This window comes from Dermacentor andersoni, chromosome 1, assembly GCF_023375885.2.
Source record: "Dermacentor andersoni chromosome 1, qqDerAnde1_hic_scaffold, whole genome shotgun sequence".
NCBI classification, from domain to species: Eukaryota; Metazoa; Arthropoda; class Arachnida; order Ixodida; family Ixodidae; genus Dermacentor; species Dermacentor andersoni.
Genome location: NC_092814.1, coordinates 164094686 through 164121257, shown reverse-complemented (window position 1 = coordinate 164121257; position 26572 = coordinate 164094686). Strand labels below are relative to the sequence as shown.

At 41.9% G+C, this 26572-nt stretch overlaps 1 protein-coding gene across 1 annotated transcript; it reads left to right on the top strand.

Moving 5' to 3' along the window:
• Nucleotides 1–4160: 4160 nt before the first annotated feature.
• Nucleotides 4161–22983, top strand: LOC126547341 (uncharacterized). The gene is made up of 4 exons (XM_050195314.3): nt 4161–4388; nt 12466–12577; nt 14961–15101; nt 18547–22983. The coding sequence occupies exons 1-4, from the start codon at nt 4249–4251 to the stop codon at nt 18883–18885; spliced, it is 732 nt and encodes a 243-aa protein (XP_050051271.1). The 5' UTR covers nt 4161–4248; the 3' UTR covers nt 18886–22983.
• The last annotated feature ends 3589 nt before the right edge of the window (nt 22984–26572 follow it).

Sequence of the window (26572 nt, the reverse complement as noted above, 5' to 3'; positions counted from 1 at the left end):
GAAAATAAAATAAGTTTTTAGCATTTGTGCGCGAAGCGGGATCGCGATAACAATGCTTAACTCAATCTCAAACAAGACCATAGTCGGCTTGAGTAATTTTTTTTTCAGGTTAGTGACTTATCACGAACAACACTTCATTGTGCGTTGGTTCGTCCGTTCACTAAGTGACGTACTTGTATCGAATCGCGTTGCCCTGGAGTGCATGTATTGAGGACGGTTGCGCTCCCTCCGAAGTAACATTTGCGAGACATGATTTTATATAGTGAAGTCATGATCGCGCAAAGAATTCCCCCGCCATGACGCAGCCGAAATTGTGGCAAGTGAAATTATGTTTTATATATAGGTCAAAATGATATGAAACGGCATTCGAGTTGCAAGTTAACGGTTTATTTTCAGCATAGGTGCATTACAGATTTGCATCTGCAGTCACAAGTTCGTGTGCACCATTTATTGTCTCGTTGCGTAATTAAACGCACCAGCCGAGCCCTGCAGCAAGCGCGTCTCAATGAGACATAGTGACTGTAGAAACTAACAGTGGAATGAACGAGCAAGCGAACGACTAAACGAGCGCGCGAACTAAACGAACGAGCAAATGACTATACGAACGACTAAACGAGCGTGCGAACGAACGAACAAACGACTAAGCACCAGCCACGGAACGGGCGGCCGACCGCACGTTTTCTTTGCGAGTGCTCCACCGCCGCATCTTAAGCTCCGCACACTTTTTAAAGCTCACGCGAATTAGCACATACTACGTCTCAATTACCTATCATGCTGTCGCTCGGCGGCGAACGCACCGCGTACCACGGTTTCGGGAGAGCACGCACGCTTTTCATCGATGCCTCTGTATCGCAAATCCATGTGCACGGGCGACCGCCAACGAGGAACACGAACAAATGAGGCAAACAAAGCTATTCTATCTAAAGAAGGCTAGTAAGTAACCATAAAAGGCAGAGAGTTGCTCTCCTAAGAGGAGCTTTCATGATCGAGATTGAAATTTTGTCAAAAGGACTGCGCTGAATCTTAAAAAATTCGTAATCATGTTATCGCATGCAGCCTCGTGTGCCCGCAAACTCAAGCCGGTTGGCGCACAAAACGATTAAGCGCACCAAATACCACTAACGCGACCACGTAGTGCGTATATATACAAAGCAGACGTTGCGTTAAAATTGTGTTAAAGCGTGCAGACAAATGACAACATGCACAGTGAACTGTGCAATATCTACTACGTTATTGCCCGCAACAAAATACACAAACCTGGCACATATTATACTATGAGAGACTCACAACTTACCTCGCATAGTCGCGCGGAGGATGTTCGTCGGAAGTTCTCCCTCCCGATTCGGTGAAGTCACTTTTTTGAGCGCGAGACACATGGTGCGATTTTCCGTGCGATCTGTCGTACGGCGCGTCGTGTGCGACTTGCCGCATGCGGCGATTCGGGACACATGGTACGAATGAGCGAGCGGCGGGTAGCTCCGCCCAGAACCGGCGCCCCTGCGTGGAAGTTCGGAATGCTGCGTAACTTCGAACAGAAAGTGAAAGCGACCGTATTTGCACAGCTATCTTGTTTGCAACAAACGATGACAATATAAGCACGTCTATGCGAACACTGTAGAAGTGTTTCCGCAAGGCCGCGTTAGCAGTATTGGATCCAATGACAGCCGCCGATGGCCAGGAGCCGGCGGGCATAGCTCGCTGGGCTAGGGTGGGGTAGCCACCCTAGCTGGGCCATCGAATCCGACGCCGGTGGCGCTTGCAGCTCGTATATCGAAGCGCCTATGTTAGTCGGCTCAACATGTACACAGTTATGTCACGCTTAAATTGCAGCACATTTAATTTCATTGGCGCCGACAGAAGCGAACAAGCATGCCAGGCGAGCTTGCGATCGCTGGGAGACGATGTAGGCCTAGCTCGCCGGCCGCATATCCGGGGCCGAGGGTCCTTGCGATGCGTCCGCAGCTCGTAATAAAGCGCCTAAATTCGTCAGCACAATCAATGCCTGAACATATGTTTCGCTTAAGTAAAAATACGGTTAGTTTTCCCGGTGGCGTTAGTAGCGATGAGTAAACACGCCAGTCAGGCGAGCCGCTTCGTATACAGACGATTGCTGGCGCGTCTGCGCTGACCGCGTCCGAGTAGAAATCACGCCAAGGATCTACTATTTCGCACAACGTTTTATAACACACACTATTTAGAGGTCACTTTATTCTAGAAGTTATTTCGTGTCAGAAACAGATTGTAGCCGATTCATGTGCCGCCGTCAGCGGCGAGAGGCCCACGTTTCGACCAGGCAAAAGACATGATCGGAGCGGCGGGGCGCCCGATCGCCGGCCCCGCCCCGCCGGGTCTACCACGTGGCCATGATGTTCACGCTACCGGCGCTGTCATTGGCTGCGGTCGTCCGACCGATGCGGCGGTATATTCAGCAAGTTGGTCGCATGCGCAGCGTGCGATTCGGCGCCGCGTGCGGCGGATTTGGTTGAGGACTTGTTGAGTGCGGCTGCCGATGCGAATGGTCGTACGACCGATCGCACCCAAAATCGCGCCATGTGTCTCGCGCCGCGCTTACTGGACGGTATCGCGAATAGTTTCTTGCCTTTGCTAAAACCATATTGGCATCTGAAGGCCCAGCAGGTCATGGTCACAGAAAATGGCGTGAAGCGGCGTCGCACTTGCCACGAAACTTCCTTCAAGGTGTTCACAAAATCAAAAACAACACAGAATAGGAATCAAAGGAATGGCGCCAACAACCGGCGCTTCTCGAGCAGAAATGGCACTGAAGCGTGACTGTAAACAAACGAATCCGGCGCAAGGGGCCACGTGATTAGGGCAATAGCGACGCGGCGACGGCTTTGGCCAGAGCGCTCGAGGAGGAGGCGGCATTCTTCAAAGCGTGGCACTACTTTACGAAGTTTAAGGGGCTATACGCGTACCTGGCCAGCGCCATCTAGAATTCTAGGTGGCTTTGACCTGGCCCCCTCCCCTCCTCCTCCTAGCACGCGCACATGTCCCCGCTCCCTCAACCTCTGCCCCCCCCCCCCTAGCACGCCCAAGAAAACGGGACGCATCTTCGCCCCCCTCCTCGCTTGTGCGAGCCGTCTCACCTCACACTGCAGCTCGCATGTTTTCCCTCGCACCTACAACATACGGCGCATCGTATCGCACTTGGACTTTATGCGGAACCTCACGGCGACGCCGACGGTAGAAATTCGTCTGAATTGTCCATATAATTGCTATCTCAATGCAATCTAGAGTAATTGACAGAAATGATTGCGCAAATAAATGTACAGTAAATGATTCTGAAAATTATGCCCCTTGTGTATTTTAGGTTCGGTGGTTCACAATCGACCACTTAAAAGCGATTTATGGAAAACACTGTTGCTCACAAAAGAAACATTGTCTCCTAAGGTAACAACCTTTTTTGCTGCCAGAGCTTGCTCAATTGTTTTAATGTACGTACGTGTCTAATGCATCTACTGAACAACATAAGTTTTCTCTAGAAGATTTCTTTAAATAACAAATTTCCCTTCGAAAATTACCTTATTGGGATGTCAGTGAATAAAATTTCACTTTTAATTGTTGGAATGCTATCGTTTTAGATCAGTCAAAAACCCGCATTGCGAACAAATAATATTTGACAGAAGTTTCAACGGTCTAATGCATTATAGTTATTTTGTTAATGTTCCTTGACCGGAGTACACATAAAATATATATGAAAGCTTACAATATTCCAAAACTACTCAATATTTTAGAAATATAACTCGGCATGGAAAATAAGGTATGCCATTACCTTAAGCACCTGCAAATTTTAGGAATTTTTGATCGAGAGAAAGTTGAGGAAAAGCACAAAAAAAAAAAGAAGTTCGGAAGAACCAGGCTAGCAGCGATGCCAGGCGTTTTATAGAACGACGCGGACGAAAATGAAGTTTAAATGCTAATTAACTTTGAGCAAGAAAACCACGCAGCACGTAAGTACGAAACCCTCTTTTAAAGTTAGAATAAAAATACAGATGGCTGTACATCCATAAACACTTGTAAGGTTGAAACGTTAAAAAAGATTGTTGCAGTATTGAGTTGAGAGAGTGCACTCTCGGTCCTAACCTGTCCGTGTGCGCGCGTCTACATGAGTGAAGTGGAACGACCGAGGTGCGTTTCGGGTTTTTTCGCTCTTTGTCTCGAAGGACTTTTGCGTGAGCGGTGCCTCCTGCAAGACTGTCTTCCAAGTTCAACCAGCACCTCAAGATCATGTCACGATCAAGCAGCATGTCAAAACAGAGACCAGAGACGTCCGTTAGCTCGACGGCGGCGGATGAGTCTAATCACGATGCTGACTCGTGGAGTCATACTGAGTCGCCACTGCGTCGACGACGACATTCTCCAACAACGTGAGTATACTTGTGCTAATTGAGTTTCCTTTGTAAATCTGCAACTCAGCACTTAATGTTTTGCTACAGTTTTCAAGATTAGTACCCAATTTAAATGTGCCATTTTAAAGGTCAACCTACTTTAGCTCTCTCTCTTTCTCATTTTGGAGCGTCTATTCATGGGGCATAGGTTTAATAATTCAGTTTACTTAGGTATATACCTGAAAATTTCGGCAAGGGCAGCGCCTGGTGAGCACTAAAATATTGCAGTTTTGTTTGATTTCTTTTAAATGCGATAGAATTCCGTCGCGTACACTTTGCTGAATCTGGCTACTGGCCTCAAAGTGGAACAAACGTAACATTCGTATAGTAGGCCTGTTGTCAGAAACTCCCTATAATTGAACGGAAATATATTTTAAATGCGATCATTTCTTTGCATGCATCCACCCACTTGATTGATTATCTCGTCCGCCGCTGTACCAATAAACGTAAAATGAGAAAGAGAACTGCTCGTCATTGACTGAATTCGAAGCAAGAATTCATGCTACTGGAAATATTTGCCGATCTAAATAACGCGCAGCTTTTCGCTGTGCTGGCTGTACAATATGGTATATGTTATGCTGTGGCTGCTTTATTTGCCTTAATTGCCTCAATTTATTTGCTTTATGCTTAACTCTGAAAGAGTTAGGCAATTGGGACAGGCTTTTTTACGCCCTTACTTTGAGGCTCACAGTGCCTTTTGTGAAAGGCAGAGGAAGAAAGAGTAAAGTATAGAAACATTATAGAGGATGGTGTGGCAGATGCAATAAAAAAATTTGGTTTCACAGGCATGATATATGTTCCTGTCTGAGAGAGCACGTAAGGAGCATTAAAATTACAAGTTCCGCAGGTGAAATGTCAGATTTTCAGTGACAGCCCATAGGGAAACTGTGTCATCCAGGTAGCACAAACCCATCTAGAACACGTCTGTACTTGGGCTTGTTCAAGACAAAAGGTTGTCTACAATCCAGCTTGTACAAGCTGAGCAAAAGCCCCTAGAACTTCACAATTGCTCCTGTGAATCCAAGCTAATGCTTCCTCCGTATTCGTCTTGGGAAAGTCTTGGCAAGCTGTTAGAGTATGTGTAGAACTCGCGTATGACGGGCACAGAAAATGGCATTAACTTCCTAATGCCTTATTATTTATTGTCATTTGCGTGGTGCCACACGAGCAAATCAAATGGCATTCGCCTTAATGTCATTCGTTATTTGATGCGTTCACCAGAACTCATTCGACTGAAATATGCGTACTCTCGACGCCGTAGCTTCGCAAGCCACGGCGTCGAGAGTACGCATTTCTCAGTGTAAGTAAAGTATTTGAAACGTTTAAACCTGTAAGAAAACATTTATACATAACTTTGAAGTGCAATCTGCACTTTTTGAGAAGAAACCTTTTGATTTATATTAAACGATCTTTGAGAACACAAGGATTGTTGCAGCTAGCGAAGCTGCGCAAAAGGTTGGCAACCTGTGAAGCAGACGAAAGTCACTTATGGATGGGTTGTATTTGTTGCACGGTAGTCTTTCGTCGCGCGCAGGCCGTTCACGTGCAGTATTTGTGTTTATGGGCTCCGCGTGATAAGACGAACTTCCTCAGGTCGGCGCTGCGACGGTCTCGCTGCGGCAGGCGCCATTTGGTTTCTGGGCTTCGGATTTGACATACGTTGGCCACAGTTGCTATGGTCGATTCTAAAAGAAAGCAAGAAACTCAAGCTAACCGTGCCAAAGTATGCTTAGTTTTACATTTCATTGTTTATTACGACAGTTTAAACTTGTAAATGCCTAGTTATTTTTTAATTCATACCCTAACATTGCTCACTTCAGAAGACGCTGTCATCGACATCATCAAGTCAAATTCCATTAAATTTGGACGTGTGGCAGCTCCGCCGAAAAAAAATCATTCTTGAACTTAAGGGCTTAACTACTGAATGCTGTTTTCTGTGCCCGTGTGGCACGGGTATTATTTTGCTTGCCTGAAAAAATATGCTATCCGCACTGTCTGACCATCTGAACACATGAACACAAGTTAACTAATGCATGTGTTAATCATGCACTAATGTAAATCACTGGTACTAGTATGCTTTTCTTTGAACCAGTTTGAATCTTGAACCAGATTCAGGATTTCTAGTAAATACGCATGTATTGAATACGACTAGTTCTAAGTTCAAAATTAAAACGCCAAAATCTATTAATCTGAAAAACATTCAGTATTATGGTCTAAATGCATGAATTTGCAAAGGCATACATTATTGAAAGCACCTGCATAGATTCCACAGTTTGGAATAAAATCTGTAAATGTATAACATTGAGAGTCTATGTATGACACTCAAACATGTGCACATATGTTAGCCATGCCATTTCTGCACCAAAATGACATTCTTCATGAATGAATTGCCTCACAAAACATAACACTTTGGAAGTGAACAGCATTTTAGACATCTTGGTATACTGCTAACACAAGAAAAATACATGCAGCATGAAAGGGTATGGTTAGAGTGTACACTCTAAACAAAGTTTACATCCTTTGGGGTGTATATCTGCCACAAAACGATAATCGTCATCTGCCTTGCTTGCGTTTGCTTTCTTGAAAACACCGCGCCCGCTACTTTCTTGTCGGCAATGCAATGTCATGCTGATAATGCGCATGCCGTTCGTTACTGGGAAGGCACATTGAAAAGGCATCTTGTAAAGATACTGTAAAATGTTTTTTCCATAGCCAGCATTTCATAACAATGTTTAGAAAGCAGGAGAATCAGCAAAACAAAATTTTATTCTTGTAAATTATGTACATCTGCTTTCCTAGCATCGACTGTGACTAAATGTATATATAGGTAATGAATGACATGCCATGCTTTGCACTGGTTGACTATAATACATATATTATGAATGGCATATCTAGAAAAACTTACCACGCAGCAATGTCCCAACAAGACTAAGGCACAGGACTAAGGAGGACGAAGAAAGGCATGTCAGCTGGTAGCAGGCCTAGTGGCTGTTGAAGAATCTGCGCCAGTCAAAAAAGGGAAATAAAAATGCACTCATTTAGAGTAGAACCAACAAATAAGAGTTGAACGCTTAGCATAAGCATGATTAAGAAATAATCTCTACTTATTCAAAAAATTAGCAAAGACACTATCTAAAAATATACTATTCCCCATTCACAGCTGTCAAGGGTGTATAACTCTATAGTTTCTGTAATGCACACACCATTTTCAAGCAACATATGGCTCATTTCATGCTAGTTATGAAATTACAATATTTTGGCACCTTCACGATGCATAGTTTCTTGTTTTAAGCCTCACTTTTCAGTGGCTTTCTAAGACTGAACAATGGAATAAGAACAAATATAACACGAACAATTGAGCACTATAATTCAGGGGACAAAAATATAGATGTGCAGGCATAAGCATGCCAGAAGACCAGTATAATTCACTCCTATAATTTAAAAATGCCTATTCAGGGTCACCTAAAGCATTTCCCATGTTCTTTTGCTGCTTGGCAGTGAACAGTTATTATAGGTTTCTATTACTTTGCATCTTGTTGGCAAGTGGCCATTAACACCAATTACAACTGCAATAACTGCATGTCTTACTCTGCTTGGCGTTGTCAAAATTTATTGGGTCTGAAATAGAATATATCATAATGCATGCAAGTTTCCGTATGACCACAGTAAAGCATGATGTCGCAACAGCATGCTTAGATGGTCCTCGGACGTTATCTGGCCATTGCCAATAGGTCTTTGTAGATTGCATGTGATAGTTGATGTAAGTAGAGTTTAGAACCCTAAGACAAAATAATAATCACATACTCACACTTAATTCTTATGTAGAACCAACAGTCAATTCTATTGAGATGTAAGCATGTTACACGATGCTGACTTAATCAATAACATTAGTTTTTTCTAATTTCTGAATAAAACTAACTGAACAATAAGCTTAACATAACATGCCAACTTCCTACCTGTTCGCAAACTGCAGTTCTTCAACCAGGTGACTGCTGTTCAGCAAATGGCATGGGTCATCACATTTTCCCACATGGAATAGCTTCGGATAACTTCTGGCATACCAAACCATCTTGTCGAAGAATGCAAGTAACACACAGTATCAGCAGTTTTGGCTGATGTTCGAATCAGTCACATAAGAACAGTTCTGCAATTAATGAATCGAATTTGTCGTAACTCAGTTCTATGGAACTGCAAGGGGGCAGGAGATTTATACAAAAATTCACCATCCACCCAACTGTAGCCACACTGGGTGGATGGTGAATTTTCTCTTTAAAATGTTTAGAGTGTACACTCTAAACAAAGTTTACATCCTTTGGGGTGTATATCTGCCACAAAACGATAATCGTCATCTGCCTTGCTTGCGTTTGCTTTCTTGAAAACACCGCGCCCGCTACTTTCTTGTCGGCAATGCAATGTCATGCTGATAATGCGCATGCCGTTCGTTACTGGGAAGTACCGGGCTCGCAGCATTAAAGAAAGGAAACGCAGGCAACACAGATGACGATTATTGTTGTGGGACAAGATAAGCCCCAAAGGGTGTAAATTTTTCTAAGAGTGTAGGAGTCGAATGGTATGCACTCTTAAAACGAAATTACACCCTTTGGGTCGTATCTTGCCACACAACGATAATCATCATCTGTCTTGTCCGCATTTCCTTTTTTTAACGCTGCGAGCCCGTTACTTCCAGATCACGATCGGCAAGCACGTTATCAGCATGACAAAGCATTCTCGACGGGAAAGTAGCGAGCGCAGCGTTTTGAAGAAAGGAAATGTAAGCAAGACAGATGACGATTATTGTTGTGTGGCAATTGAGATATGACCCAAAGGGTGTACATTTGTTTAAGAGAGTGTGCTCCTCTGGATCTCTCTCCCATTGAGGAAGTGGGGAGGGTAACTGCAATATATAAAGGGGCCTTGAAGCACTTCATGAACATAGTGAGAAAACATTACCAATCTTTTAACCAGGTTCCTGTGAACATGTGAGCCAACTGCAGCAGGGAATTTACAGTCTCGTGCCAAAAAGAGTGAAAAATCACGTGCTCTCGTTTCCGCAGTGTCGTCATGCAGCGTCATCACAAGCAGCTGGACCCGCAGCAGCTATTGCCTGATATTGTGATTGCAAGAACAATCTCAGTAATACAATTATTGCTCATTTGAGTTATATATATATATATATATATATATATATATATATATATATATATATATATATATATATATATATATATTATATATATGTGCCATTTGTTCATTAACCTCTAATGCCATTTCTGTTAATTCACCTTTAAGGGCTGACTCGGGCAGGTCACACCCTCTTATTGTATTGCTCAACTACGTCTTCTTGTAAACTACAATATTAACAAGTGTATAAGTTTGTCATTCATATTTTGATGCAATGTATTTTCCCATGTCCTGCATGAAATAAATATATATATACATATATATATATATATATATATATATATATATATATATATATATATATATATATATATATATATATATATATATATACGTGTCTGGCGATCTCAAAAGGAAAGAAAAGCTATTTCATATTTGCACTGCCGGTCTAGACACGACAGTTGCACGTTGCTGCGTCTTGCACGTGGCCTTTGAGATGAAAAGCGTAGCATAGATATTGTGGCCGCCACGAGCTGTGTCGCGTTAAGGTACCTGAATAAAAAACTCGTTTTGTCTAGGGGCCTTCAGGGCATCGCTCCCTTGCGTCCCGTTGCCGTCTCCCCTGTGTAGCTTCCAGCACGCTAGTGGACATGAAAGGGGGAAGAAAGCCGCTGATAGGTCCAATAACTACGTCTAACTTCGCTTGTGCCTGAAGGATTTGATTTTGTTTTTTTTCGGCACGAGATTCGTGAGGCGACGTAGTGAGGCGTTCGTGTTGTCCACGTACTTCTCTTCTCTTGTGTCCTGTCTGCGCGCCTCACCCTTTTTTGCATAATGACGTAATTTAACAGTGATGCCATTCTATGATTACGTAGAAAAGTGTTTCAGTGTCCCCTAAAAGGTCCCTCACCGGCCCTCATAAGAAATTTTGGCTATGTGCTGGAAATTGTTACGCGCCATCAAGGGAGCGTTCTACCGCAAGAATTTTTCAGATAGGTTCATTTTAGCCCTCAGAGGACGCACGTTTGGAGAGACTGGCCCGGCTCATGGATCCTTACCGCAATACACTGCGTCGTACCGCTGGCACAAGACAAGCGCTATATAAGTCAGTGCCACATGTACACTGAGGTGGACGCGAGCAGATGAAAGAGCATGATCGCAATTAGCGCACTAGAACACTGTAGAAAATTACATAGTTTCGTTCTCTGAGCGCGCGACTGCACGCTGCACAATGTGGGAACAAGCAGATTAAGCGGACGTACATCTATCTGTAGCTACGGTACGAGGTAGACAATGACACGCAGACATTCGATCGGTTTGTAGGTTTTATTGTTTCTCTAAACTTTAATTCATCTTTTGGAAGTCCGCTCGTGAACTGCGAGATGTGTGGCGTTCCGGTGCGTATGATCGAGCCGTCTACTGCGGCCGAGATTCTTTCTCTCGCTTCCCTCTGGACACACTGCGCCACCTAGCGGCGCCGTCTCAAAGTCCGCGCATGGCCTCTGAGTTGCGTGGCACGCCGGTGCGTGCTAGCGATGAAACTTTTCCCTCCCTGCCTGTGCGCATTCATCGCACAGCGCGCTAAAGCATAGAGCTGCTGTGTTCGAGGAACCCATGTGACACCGGTGCGATCCCCCTAAGCACCAGATGATTTTTTTAGTTGTGGCACAAACCATCAAAGATTATTGCCAGTGTCAGCAATAGCTTTCTTGTGTGGCCTGCTGCATAGTCCCATGTCATACGTGAATCACGAAACTAATTGGCACATATCAGCAGACACACAATATGGTAATCTCACTGCTAACCAGTGACAGCACCCCACTTGAAACTCCATTGTAATTCCTAATATTCTGGCTGCAACTTCATTGCAATCACTATCTATCAAGTGACTGCGCTCAACGCAAAGGTGTCTGTTGCAGATAGGTGCCCGCAACAGATGCGTACCTGGCGTACACCTGGCTTAGCAAGCAACACATCCCTAGGTAATGTGCCGGCCATCCCATCGCATTACCGGAGCTATAATAGAGTAGCTCTAACATGTCCAGTACTCCAGTATATGCAATTGGTGTTTGCATAATACTGGGTTACCGGACACTTGATGGTAGCAATATCTTGTGAAGCTTCGTTTACCCATTATGCCTTAATTATAGATGCGTTTTTACATTTAAAAAGGCAACGCATTCACGATTACGCTGCTATCGAAAATTTACATCAGCAGCAAAGTAGCTAGAATATACTTCGTTACTATATGTTTGTCTGGTTGGGCTCTATGCCATGTGGTTGTCACCTGCTGTATGCTCCTGTTTACACCTCCGGTAACTAGTAATCTGCAAACGATAAGAAGTTTGCGAACTAAAACTCGCCAGTAATTTGACCTTTGGGCTTGGTCAGCTTTCAGGAGGGAGAACTGTACCAGCATGGGGTTGCCGAGTGACCTTTTCAGGCTCTACTTTTTATCTATTTATGCCGTAGTCTATTTTAATTCTTGTCCCTACATTTGAGAATTTTGTCCCTACATTTGAGCATACCCCGCGCCTCCACCAAAATGTCGCAGGGATAAAACTATTTACGCGGTGTATTTGCAGGGTGTATATAGACAGCAGCCGAGGATCCCAAGAGGCTGTTGCCACTTCGTCGTCTTCAACGTCGACGACCTTGTCTTTTGCCACCGTAACAATATAATTTCTAAGTTTTGTGTACGTCTGTTAATGCAACAAACCATAACTACTCTGATGGTGGGCTAGCCTGCAACAGACAGAAAACCAAAGTTTTTGTGTTGTCGCATTTGCTTGCTCGTACACTTGCATTGCATATATTGTGGCAGGTATGTGTAGGCTAAAAATAGTAAGCCATTAATCTTATGCATTGCACGGCTCTGATCTATAGCTGCTATTTGTTGTATTGAGGGACTGTGCATAAACCTTTGGTCATGCAGGTGTGCCTCAAGACCTCCAAGTGGCCACAAAAAATCTAGGGGACAGCATCGAAACACAGAGAAGAAGCAACTGAGTAAAACACGCTCACCTCGAAGGACGTCAACAAGAAAGGTACTGCCTGAGCAGGCAGTGGGGGGGGGGGGGGGAAGGGGGGGGGGACTCCAACACATTGCCACCTGTTGTACCAGTTGCTGATCCAATAACCGCAAACATTTCATTCTGGCATTTTTTCATTAAAGAGAGGATTCAAATTTGTAGAAGCATAGTAGGGACTATAGCAGGAGAGCTGTACCAGAAATGAGCTCAGCAATTAGGTATAACAGAGCAAGGCAGGGAGACGCTACTATAGACTTGCAGTGTTCTACTGGAACCAAACAAAAGTAGGTGAGTTACCTGTTGATTAGGAGAAGAAAGCATCACTGGGGCTAAAAGGGCCCCTAGCCAGGCTCCTTCAGTAATTTGATTATACACAGGAAGTTAAAAAGCAACATATCTAGTGGGCATTTTGCTGAAAGACATTTTAGAAAGGGTTCAGTAATACTAGTAAGCCACCCTCCCGGCAGCAGAGGCTCTCTCCTATTGCCTCTACCAGTGCATGCAAGCAACATAATCCTCCCCTACCTTTTGCTATAACAGAACCAAGAATCCACATGAGGCTTACATATCACAATCCCCGTCTCCTTTTTTTCATTAATTTCTTTTGTTGCTGTATGGCACATTTCTCCTGGTTAGAATGCCTGTGCTGTTGCTGCTATTTGTGTGCTGTAGCTGGTACTTATGATGCAAAGGTAACTGTGATGTCATATCACTTGCTGCCACAGACAGTGGCTGCTCCAAGAAGAATGGTGCAGAGGCTTTCATTTAAATTCTCAGCTGTTTTCCTGGCATAAAATGCTGTAATACTTTGCAGGCGGGATCATCACCACATGATAAATGCACAGCACTTGTCTGCTTACAGTGCCCACACCTAGTGACACCCTTTAAGGGGGGGGGGGGGAAGGGGGGCTAAAATCTTGATTTTTTCCAGAAAATGCATTTTTCAATTTTGTTTATTTTGGATTCCTAGATGTATAAAGAAGCTCCTCACCACGTTTGGTTTCAATCTGCACCATAGAAAATAAGAAAATGAATTCTCTTCTTGTGATGGTGCCACGCGCTCGCCGTCGAGAGCACTCATGAACACTGTGGCCGCAGAGAGCACAAGAAATTGAACACAAAGTGAATGCTTCACGTTACAAAGTTATTTTTTCATGTGCTTGAATCACGGGAGACCTTCCATCAAGAGAACAGCAGACCACATAGCAAAAACTAAATATAAAGGCATAATTCTGCCTGTGGCGACCTTGTCTGCGAGCGCAGGCAAGGACGCGGGACTGATCTAAAGCTGAAAAAAAAAAAAAGCTAAGACGACTTGAAGTAATTGCCGTAGAGCAGGTTCAAATTGAAGAGGAGGGTCCAACCTATGGAGCAGGGCACTCTAAATAATTATTTTTGGTCTTAAAGTAAAATAGCATGTTCTGAAATCTTTGAGCTTATTTTTCTCAATTTTCAGTTTTGGGCTTAACAAAACCTTTAGGAAAACTATCATTTTCAATCTACTTCGCCAAAACATGCTTTCAAGGTAGCTTTTGGGCTGAAATTTTGTCAGGAACAAGATGAGGTGAATTTTATATTTCTAAATCTTCATTAACACAAAAGAATTATTACATGTCTGACATATAATGACAATGAAAAAAAATTGAACGTATCCTCAAAGTGATGACATTGTAACAAAAAAGAAATGAAAAAAATGCAACTGGCCTTATCCTGTGCTATAACCCCCCCTAAAGGTATCTAACAAAAACAATCAGTGTCTTCATCATTTCTGAAATGGTAGTTTTCCTGAGGTGGCATGCCTAATTGGTCCGTATGACAGCCATAAATTACTTTCTATTTAATCTGTATTAATGAAGTTTAGAATATGTATATCAAACAAGAAAATACATAAACCTATAATTTTTTATAAATATCCATGGCATGGTTGAAAACATAATTTTGAGCCCCACATCCCCCCCTTAAGATGGTGCGTAATTATTAGATGCAAAAAAATGTGCATCTGGCTGCTGTAAAAGGTTTTTGAGCAGCCAAAGGAACGCTCTGCATCATTTCCAGTGTGACTGAACTGTATTGTCTGCACACAACCTTCATGCAAAGAATGAAAGCTGTTTCTTTGTGGTCAAGATCTTCTATTAAATTTTGTGGCTGCCACAATGGCTGCCACTGCACAGCAGCATGGGCTGTGATTTGTTAACTTGTTATGGGGCATGCTACAAATCATGGTGTGCATGTGTTATGATCAGAAGGCAACCGTTTTCACCTTTTAACATTTCCTTCTCCAAGATTTTACTTTCATGTGTTTTGTGATTTGTGGATGCTTAAAGTACCATTGTTAACCTCAACTAATAGCTAGGCCATGCCACATTGTGTGCAGTTAAATACCTATGAGTACTTTCAGGCTCGTCCACATGAACTCTCCCACCATGAAGAGCATAAGGAGGAGAGTCCTGCTTCATCCACATCAGGTGTCCGAGTGATGGTGCGTGGATCTGCAGGACCTTCTAATTTGCAGTCATCAAAGCAGGGCAAACAAGCGAGTGTAGGTATTTCTTTTAAAACGACACTAAAGAAAAATATTAATACAAATACTAGGTAAGTCGTATCTCTAAAATATAAAACGAGATTGGAATAGTTCTACATTATATGGGCCATAGTGCGGTAAACACACTCTCAATGCCATGGCAAACATTCACAATGTAGAGCCACATCAGTGCTGTGCCAATTCGTTTCAAAGAACATTGCTGCGCCATTTCCATGTCATGCCACATGCTGGAAAATGTGGCTACGGAAAAAGCAACAAGCTTTTGTTCACTCACCTCTGGCCGGCAGGCACTGAATATATATTTCTATATATACCAGTTTTCACTTTAGTGTTAAGCAAGAATGACTAATATACCATATTATATTAATAACATTAATATGATTTACCTGCACCACTTGTTTAAAAGAAGTGGGCAACGGTCATTAGTTGTGTAACCTCTTCATTTATTATTCCCCTTTATAAAAGGGGGCAAACATTGCGGGATATCAAGTTTAACCCAATTTTCATCAATTTTATTCGTCATGCAGACATTGGGCATTATTGGGTTTTACCAGGAAACAAAGAACCCTAATTATATGTTGTATATCCTCTTAACACTCATAGATATATTAAGCATAAAGAACTGAATGTAGCAGCCAGTTTGTTCAGTGGTTTGTCTCGGGCGTGGTCGACAACTTCTGAATTGGCTAGGCTTTTCTATTTTCAGTTTTGAGGATGCACCGTTGACACATAAAAACAAAAACATAGCTCTTACTGCTCCAGTTGGCAACTCAGGAACACATGGTTGTGTAGAGGGAGTCCAAATTATTGAAGGGCATGCTGCAAGGCATCCAGAATGTTGGTTGTCCTTATTTTGGCTGTTTATGGTGGTGGTGCCACGAAGTTTTTCACATCAGTACATGCTATGCATTGAAAATCTATCAAAATTTTGTCTGCTTGAGTCTCAGACACAACTTTTTATGTATGGCTTTCTCGATAGAAGACGGCTGTTACAAAAGAATATATTTCAGATCAGATGGGTCTAAAAATTAATCTGCAGAAAACTAAAGTAATGTTTAACAGTCTCGGAAGAGAACAGCAATTTACAATAGGTAGCGAAGCACTGGAAGTGGTAAGGGAATACATCTACTTAGGGCAAGTAGTGACGGCGGATCCGGATCATGAGACAGAAATAATCAGAAGAATAAAAATGGGCTGGGGTGCTTTTTTCAGGCATTCTCAGATCATGAGCAGCAGGTTGCCATTATCCCTCAAGAGAAAAGTGTATAATAGCTGTGTCTTACCAGTACTCACCTACGGGGCAGAAACCTGGAGGCTTATGAAAAGGGTTCTACTTAAATTGAGGATGATGCAACGAGCTATGGAAAGAAGAATGATGGGTGTAACGTTAAGGGATAAGAAAAGAGCAGATTGGGTGAGGGAACAAACGCGAGTTAATGACATCTTAGTTGAAATCAAGAAAAAGAAATGGGCATGGGCAGGACATGTAATGAGGAGGGAAGATAACCAATGGTCATTAAGGGTTACAGACTGAATTCTAAGGGAAGGGAAGTGTAGCAGGGGGCGGCAGAAAGTTAGGTGGGCGGAGGAGATTAAGAAGTTTGCAGGTACGACATGGCCACAATTAGTACATGACCGGGGTTGTTGGAGAAGTATGGGAGAGGCCTTTGCCCTGCAGTGGGCGTAACCAGGCTGATGATGATGATGATATTTCAGATCCTGCCTTTTTCTGAAAAAAAAAATGATTTAGAGCTTGCTTCTGTGGTTCTGTTTATAGAGAGTTGCAAAAGTTTTGGCTCTGAATTTCAGGGAGGGCACCTTCCCTTGTGCTGCCCCTTGTTGCCAGTCCTGCTTCACTGAAATTTGGCCAGCACTTGGGTTATTTTGATGCACATGGAGAAATATATATGCAAGGCCATGTGTCTTTCAGACTACTTAATCATGGCCCACTCATAGGCATTTTGAACAGAGCCATTTTATTGGAAAGTGTCGTACTCATTTCATTGGTGCTGTCACTGTTTCAAGTGATTTCATTTCATATGTATTATTCTATATTGAATGTTAATGCCAAATTTCATTTTCAATATTGATGATTCCACATTTTATACAATAATTTGTTAGCCAGTTCTATCTCAGTTTATCATTCCTATCTTGTTGATAGGAATGATAAATGGTCTTTGTATACGCCAGTTACAGACAGTCATGTTGTGTTGTTACGTACATTACTATGCCAATGTACAAAGAGCATATTCACTCCCATGAAGTGCTTTCATCTTGTTTTATGTAAAACATATTGCTGCCATGAGCATACTAATGTGTGTATTTTTGATGTCAGATATAGTACAGCATTTGGATGTACTACACCTGAGATCATGCAGGGCCGGGATAATTCAATGATTATATTCCAATTCTTTTCATTTCTGCCCTTCATCAGTGGTATGAGTTGATTGAGCTATCTTTCACTCACCTTGGAAGATCGGCCGGTTACGAGCGGCGGGTGATAAAGCAGCAGAATTGGGCTGAAGGAATTTTTACATTATACTGGCCCAATTCTGCTTATCTGTTGTAAAATTTTCCACCTGCCATTTGTAACATTATTGACATTCCCCACCACATCACACACACAAAAAAAAGGCAATTTGATGTACTATGTGCTTGCCTCATGGATAAATTTGCATGGTCAGATTCCTAGGTGGCCTAGACTATAGTATGTTTACTTGTACATGTAACTTTAATTGGAAGCAAGATTTAGCACCGCACGCTTAGTACTGTCAGCGCTAAAGTGCCAGCATTCTCAGGTGGAGCCAGGCCTCCTCTGAATCCACCAATGCCTTCCACCTATTTTCTGAGCTTTATGACACTCTTTTCTGCACAAAACAATGTACCATATTGCTCTGGAGAACCTTTCTCACATCTCTTGCTATAAAAAAAATTGATAGGTCCACTCTGCTCTGGCATAAGGTACCAAGGTTATTGAGATGGCCACTGGCATAGGAAGTGCAGTCCTCTGACTTCTGTAATTTCTCTGCAAAGCCATTTCAATGAAAAAGCCTAAACACATTCCACTAAGACTTTAGCTTTTAATGTGTGATGAAAATGGTAATGGTATTATGATGTAACTAGAGTTGAGAATTGCAAAATATAAAGGAAAGCTTGTCTGACGTACATAAACTGATCACATTATACCCACTGTGGCTGTAGTTCAGTGGCATTCTGTTGCCGAGGTTGTAGATTTATTTACAGGCTAGAGCAACTGCACTTTGACATGGGCAGAATGGAAAAACGCTGTAGCTTTGAGTACACCATAGGTGGTCAAAACCTAGAACCCCCAAATATTGTGTATACAATACCCAGATTGTGGCTATGGGACATTAAATCATCAATATATTTTTAAATTTAGCTTCTGAGTGACTGTGCAGCTTAGTTACTTCCTTTCTTGCAGGCCAAACCCAAGGAAGGTTTGAGGCAGGCTGCAAACAACAAGGTGCTACAGGAGATCCGCCGTCATCAAGCATCTATTGCCACACTCATCCCAAGACGTAGATTTACAATGCTGGCACATGAAGTACTTGCACGGGTTACTGGCAAAAAGAACTTTAAAATGCAAAAACTGGCAGTTGAAATTCTCCAAAAGGAGACCGAAGCAGTAATTGTCGAAGTTATGGAAGCAAGTGACATTATTGCTAAGAACTCAAAGCGCAAAACTGTCACGCAAAAGGACTTCATCGATTTCCTTTCCATTTTGAAATGCTGTGGGGGATTGCAAGAAATCCTGTCGTAGAGGCATTGTTTTGTTTTTATGTTTAGGTGCAAATTGCACATTATAGTAAAGGATATTTTTCAAGCTAAAACATCAAAGGCTTAACAGTGTAACTTAGCTGCAAAGCACACCACTAAAAAAATGGGCAGCTTTTTTGTAGCCAAATGTCTTTGTGCCTAAGCCTCAAGGCAGAAGCATAGCATTCTGCTATTAAGCACATGATTGCAGGTTCAAGTTCCGACTACAGCAGCTGCATTCTGATGAGAGCAGAATGCAATGCTCCTGTGATGTGCTGTGGGTGCACATTAAAGAACCCTAAGTGGTGAAAATCGCACTTTCTCCCAAAAAAGGCATAGTTAGATTTGTAGGATTCCTCAACTAACCAAAAAGCTCCTCAGCAAGTTTGGTCGCTATCTGCATGGTATAAAACAAGAAAAGGATATTTTTTCACATGATGGTGGCGCTCGCTTGTCGTTGAAAGCACCTGCGAATGCTGTTCTCAAAACATGGCCTCAGAGCATGAGAGAAACTGGATGCAGAATGGATGCCCTCTTTTGAACAGCTCTTTGCACTTTTTATCCATAATAGACCTATCAAGGCTGCAGCATAACACATAGAAAAAGTGCCAGAGAAAAGTAATATTTTTGGCTGTGGCGAGCTGTGATTGAGTGTCAAAGTGTAACTGACTCAGATTGGTAGATTACAATCGAATTACAATCAGTGGATACTCGGAGTACAATCAGCACAAAGCCCTGCTTGATGCCAGCAAGCCATCGGAGCCATGAACCCACCTTCCAGCCTTTAGTAGCAATACTGTAAAAAAAAAGCTAGTGTGTCTCTGTACAATAGGCTCAGTAAGCCAGAGCTCTTTGACCGATGTTTAAGGACATGGACATGGAATGCGAATGAATTATTGAATGAATTACTATGGAAGAGGTGCCCAAGGACGGAGTTCACATCCCTAAAAACAGGGGAGACTGCAGCAACTTTGGCTGTGCTAGAGTTCAATTAGGGTGCATGCGCCATCAAGAGAGTGCTCGAGAAGCTGGAGCTGTACTATGGAGTCGAGGCACGGAAGAACTTTCAGCAAGCAAACAAGGATTTCACGAGCACAGACAAGGGAACTGGACAGCTCTAAAGCTGAAAAAAAAAAGAAAACTAAGTGGTTGCCACCAGGCAGTGTCCTAATGAAGAAGAGAGCCCAAGTAATGTAGCAAGCGCCCTTGATTAATCACTATTCACCGTAAAGTAAAGTAGCATGTTCTGCAACCTTTGAACTGATTTTTCTCAGTTTGCACTTGTTGGCAGAACAACACTTTTACGAAAATCCACATTACCTTTCCAAAACCTGATTTAAAGATAGTTTCTAGACTGAAATTTTATCAAGTACAAGATGAGGTACTTTTTCAGTTTTCCAACACACATGAAAATATCAGATATTTGACATGTGGTAACACACAGACAAACTTGGTTTTCAAGTGATGAGGTTTTTACAGAAATTGCATAAATAAAAAGTGGCTGCTCTTGTCCAGCACTGAAGACAACCTAGAAAGTATATATTCAAAGATTATCTCTATTACTTTTGAAATTATAGTTTTTCTGAGCTGACACACTGAACTGCTCAATATGGTGACCATAATTTTTTTTTGTTTCCGATAAGGTGATGAAATTTAAAATGTTTCCTAATGACAAGAATAAATTTAACATAAATCACTCCACAATACTATTTCATTAAAATCAGTTAATCAGTTCAAAAGTTGACCCTTCAGCCTTTATATAGGCCCTTATATGGAATAGGGCCTTATATTCAACAGCTTTGAATTTCTGTAGCTTTTTGATCTAGTGGACCCCATTCTATGGCCGCTGGTATTGCGGCCATTCTTGGCCAATTGCCAAAAATGGGTATGTGCTACTATAAGACAAGGGGTATAGAAGCTTGAAATGTATTTACATATGTGTTGCACTTCTCACTGCATACAATTCACCTCATCATTCTTCGCTCAACAAGTATCATACATTGCCTTCATCCTCATGGCATCACTGTGCTGACGTCTCACACTGTGCATCTGTCTGCTTTTGTCTTTGCATTTCGGCATAGCTTGTGAATAGTGTAGTGCTAAATATACATGTTGCACAGGATGAAAATAAAAACCTTTAGCTGTAAGGCATTTAACTGCTTAAGAAAGCTTCATTTACATAGACTCTAATATGTGCATTGGGTATGCACAATTTTTCTGATAACATCTGTGCCTACATCATGAATGCTGCTGCAGGACATGGTTTTGCTTAACTGCTAAGGTGAAGCATTGAAATACATTGCAAGTATATGTAATGAAAAACCAGAGATCAAACTGTTATTTTGATCCCTGATTCTCACCATTTGTGGCAGCGAAGGTTTTAAAGACAGTGGTCACATTTCTTGCATTTTGTAAGCAAAATGCATGGCAGCTGTTGCCATCATCAGCAGCACTATGTGCCATCAGCTTGCCTGTGGTCATATCTCTCTGTGTACCTGGACTGCTGGCTGGACTGGATTGCAGTCAGAGTGCATGTGACCACTGCTCATCTGATCTACATGTTGAATGAATGTGAAACACATGTAGCTTGCTGCATATGGTACCCTATGCGCATCATTGAGGTAGGGGCTGTGTGTGGTTTTATCAGATGGCACAAGATGAAAGACATTTACTAAGCCATGCAAGTGATCACCTAAGCACAAAAGGAGTGGCAACATCTACTTCAGAAAAAATGGCTTGTTATTGCTGTTAAACAAATTTTACGAATATGGCCTAGCCCCATCATACTGTCACGCTGTTAAATATAATAATTTCCATCTTGAAACATTAGCAGCAAGCATTTCGATGCATGCTTTCCTATTAAAGGGTGCATACCAACTCTTTGAAATAATTACATGCTAACGATCGGTAAAATACACCATACCTCAACCATAGTTTGATAATCAGTCGATTGGGCCTGAAAATGTTTTTACACTTAATTTTTTTTTACATCATTGTTGCTGCAATGACTCTTCTGTTTCACACATGCATAAAAAGTTTCTGTGTGTGCTGCTTTCATGTGATAAAACTGAATATGCCTGTATATGAAAGTTGTTTCTCTGGATTAGACAGGGTGTTTCACGTAACTTGAAACAAGGATTTAAAGGAAGTCGTTAACCGCAGCTCGGTGACACCAACAAGATATGGTTTGCCGTCATGTAGCACTCCTCAATATATTTGTATTCTGCTTAATTGGTTAATTAACTGAAATCAATTATACAAAATTTTTATATTCACTTTAGGGCCAAGTGCATTTCGTTACGTTGTTAGGGGGTGCAGGAATCACTGATTCTTTTCAGCATTTAAAGAAAACTCACAAAATATGAAATTAAAAAAAAAATGAAATAAAACCATGTGACTGCGCTCATGCGTTATCGTATTGCAGCGCTCTCAACCGTGCTTCGAGCCTATCACTTATCGGTGACGATGGCGCTTCCTTTCAGTGTGGCACCATCAAAGATGTTGACATACTGTTAAGCCAATGCCTAGAGCCGCGGCCGTTTTGCCACGGTCTGCACGCACAGTTCTTTCGCTCGTAGCACTGTTGAGAGCGTTGCAATACGATAGCACATAACTGCAGTTACGTGGTTTTATTTTATATTTCGCAGGCTTTCTTTAAATGCCGAAAAAAAAAAATCGCCATACAGCATGTACTTTGCCACAAAAAAATTTGATTAGTCGTTTCTGAATCCCCTCTACAACGTAACGAAATGCACTTGACCCTGAAGTGAATATTCAATATTTTGCATTAATGATCTTAGGAAATACTGTAAGGAGCGCCACATGACAGCAAGCCATGTCATCGGTTTCATTCAGCTGCAGTTAACTACTTTGTTTAAATCCTTGGTTCAAGTTATGTGGAACACCCAGTATTAGTATGCATAGTGTGCGATGAATTTATGGAAATAATTTTTCCATCTGTTAACATTTTGTTTAGTAGTGTTTCTCCGTGATGCTGCCCACTATAGGAGCTATTGTCTTGTCAAGCTACTGTCTGATGCAGCTTTTTGCAACCGCCCTTTTCTTGTATTTCAAGGATAAATAAACGAGAGTTGATTTGATACATCCCTTTATTGGGAATTTTTCTGTTAAAATGAAGTAAAAAATGCATTATTTTTATGAGCTTTCAAATTATAAAATCAATATTTAATGCTTTGCTCCCAGTGTTCATTCAACACGGCTAGACATGCTTTGAACATTGCCTGCTCTAACTAAATGATTATCTGCTGCAGGGCATCACTGCTGCTCACAGGATGCATTTATTCAGCATGCATATGTAACTTTTTTTTTACTATTTCCTCATGAAGCAACTTAACCAAGGACGTCATGCATGATCTTCTGCATGACGTCACCTGACGTCATGCAGAGGATCTTCTTTCAGGCAATATGAGGTAACTTATGTTAAGTGTCCATGGGACGTTCCTGATATGTCCACATTCACTCAACATTAAAAAACATCTGAATGCGTATAGCTTTGAATGTACATAGGACGTCTTTGGTGCAGTCAGCGCCAAAATGTATAGACTGCAGCATCCGAGATAAAGATTGTCACAACTTAGTATTCCGATTTCCAGTCTGTACTACTATATGCAAGCAGTACATAGTGTAATTTTACAAACTAGTCACTAACTACTTGGAAATTTGTTTTCTGTCCCCAAGGTCAGTAAAGTTTCGATGCTTATGGCACATTTAGATACTATCTAAAACCAATGAATCCTGGGCATTCAGATAAAATCAAACTTTAAAAAGAAATGCTCATTCAGATTTTTCAGTGCTCCACACACTTTGAACGTAGACAGACATTTGCTAGCCATGATCAGTGGCATTTCACCTGTACTCAGATAGCCTCAAGTCCCAAGATTTCATTCTAGAATCTGCTAATTAATGTAAATTTTGTACTTTTCCAACCCAAGGTACTTTACTTTCTCTGCTGCTGCTTTTCTCTCCCTCAAAAAATTTCACTCATATTTGCATCAATTAGTACAATTCAATCGGTTAACATTAGTTTGTTAAGATTTATGAAAACTAATGGAGGAACATGAAAGGACAGATATAGTAAAAGTATTGAACCAGAAGATCACATACCATAAATCGCAACTTGTGCCCCCATTTATTTGTCCAAATGTGGTACGACCGGTCTTAGCATAGCATTCTACAATTTACATCCCATGTCTTCAACTGGTCTGCGTCCCAATTCAGGGTGTCTATTAAGTTGACATTTCCAAATTTCCTGACTTTTCCAGGTTTTCTCTGAGTGCATTTGCAAAATTCCCTGGGTGACGCAGAACTATGTTTTATGCCAAGACGGGCTGAAACCAAGTCGCCCGATGCTGTCACTCTCTAGTAAGCATATGAAAAAAAAAATGTAAAGAAACCTGACTTAATCCATTGTGAATACTAAAGAGTAGTGTTTATTTTATTCAATAAGAGAATAGAAGGGAGGTCCGGTTAGTAAAATGCACAGCAAATGAACTGTCTTCAAAAAAAATAAAAAATTGCAAATCGAGTCGGACATTCTCAAATAAGAATAAAAAGGAGATTCATACAGAAGAAAACATTTTCATATATGCGCTATTTATATCAACTGATAGCAGGCTCAGTGGTATGAGGCCCGAACTTTGTCACAATTGAGATTCTCTCTCAACAGCTCATAAGTCAACCTCAGTTGTCCTGACACACTCTCAGCCCGCGCACGACACCTCACTGTTGTGTTTCACTGCTTTAAAGAGTTTATTTTTGTTTGGATGAGGGACACCTGCATCTCGGCATCAGCCAACACTTAGTTTTTTGAGCTCAAGCTCCTTCAAAATGGCAGCAGCACGCTTCCTTTCCCCTTCATTCCTCAGTGCGTAGGTCCTTTCTGTTCTCGTCCTCCTTCCGCCGCTTGTTTGCCCCACGGACCAGTTGAAGCATCCTACTGGTCAGTTGTACAGCCAACGTCCGATTTTTCGAACTACCTGGGGCTGCAAGGACATCCGAAAAATCGGCCAGTTGTAAAAAATTAATGCATGTCTTCTTTTACTGCCCTCAATGGCTCAAACCGCCACAGGCACATTTGAAAAAGCTCTGAAGGCCTGTCGTACACGTATTAGGCATATCGGTGCTCGTACTGCGACAGGAGATACCGGGTGCACGCGAGTATAATTAAGGAATACATACTGTGTCCCGTGGCAATAGCCCCTTCCCACACTTGTTATGCTTCACCGCAGTACTTTTGCGTATGCTTCGCCAAGTAAGATTTCTGTACAGAATCAAAGCTGACTTTCGGGAACCGGCATTATGCAATGCATTGTGCTTTTCGAGCTTCGAAGCCAATCGCGAGGACCACTTCTGACAGCGGCGTATTCTATCAATGAAAACCACGGCACCCAACGGCAAGGTGCTCCTATCTAAATACATGTAAAAGGAGAATTCGTTTTTCTCGGCAACCACTCCACCAAATTTGACGAGGTCTGTTGCATTTAAAAGAAAAACTTAAAATCTAGTGACCGTTGGTTTTGAACTTTTGAGTTAGGTCGTCAATTTTTTACTAAAAATTGGCAAAAATAAAAAATTTTCAAAAAACAAAACTGAAGTTTAGAACTCTAACTCAACAACGAAAAATTGTAGTACAATTGTATGAGACGCATTTAATAGTACATCTAAAGCGGACAAAATTGATATCTTACACACGAATATAAAAATTTTGTAATATGGAAATACAGCTTTTGCAGAACCCTTGTAATCAACGTAACAAATTCACGTAAGATGTAAAATGACATATCGAATTTGTCCGCTTTGAATGATCCAATGGATGCCATTTACAAAACTGCAGTATCTGTGCTTGATGCAGAACTATGAATTTGTAAACATTGTGCTTCTATTTCTTTTTTAACGGTTGGATATTTGAAAATCTTTTTAACAAAATTCAAGCCTTAAATAGAAATTCCGCTTCCAACAGTCACGAGAATTTAACTTTTTCTCTCAAATGCAACAAATTTCATTAAAATCGGTCCAGGGGTTGTCTCGAGAAAAGTGTTTTTGCGTTTTACATGTATTTCAATAGGCCGCGTCGGAGTTGGGCCCGAGCTAAAGCTTCCGAGGCCTAGTGTTGCTGCAGTGGTGGCTACGGCTGCCAGCGGATCTGCGTGCAAGAGCACCAGTTCGAGGTAACCAAACGGTAGCGATGATGGCTTTGATTAATGCCATTTCGAACCTGCGGTGACAGCAAAGTCCGGAAAATCGGACGGTGAGGGGTTCTTGCGTGCGAAATTTCAGATGTTCTGATACATTGACTCTATGGGGTATGTGATGGTGCCGCGAAGCCGTCCGAATTATCGGGCATCCGGAAAGTCTGTCGTTGACTGTACACTGGCAACTGCTCCAGCCGACAAGGCGTCACAGACGATTCGTTAAGATTCCTGTCTGTTACTCGAGCCAGCATCACTGCGATGTTCGTTCCCCTTCGATATAGTTACAGCTAATTTTCCCTGATAGCACAAATTCCCTGAGAATTCCTGGTTTTCCCAGTTGGTAGACACCCTGCAATTATTGCAAAATTTTCAGTACAACTTACAATGTACGATGATCTGAAAGTGTCTCACTCCTGCAACGAATGCAGCCATTTTGAAACTTTCCTGGTTGTCTACATTATGGTTGCATCACTGTAAATC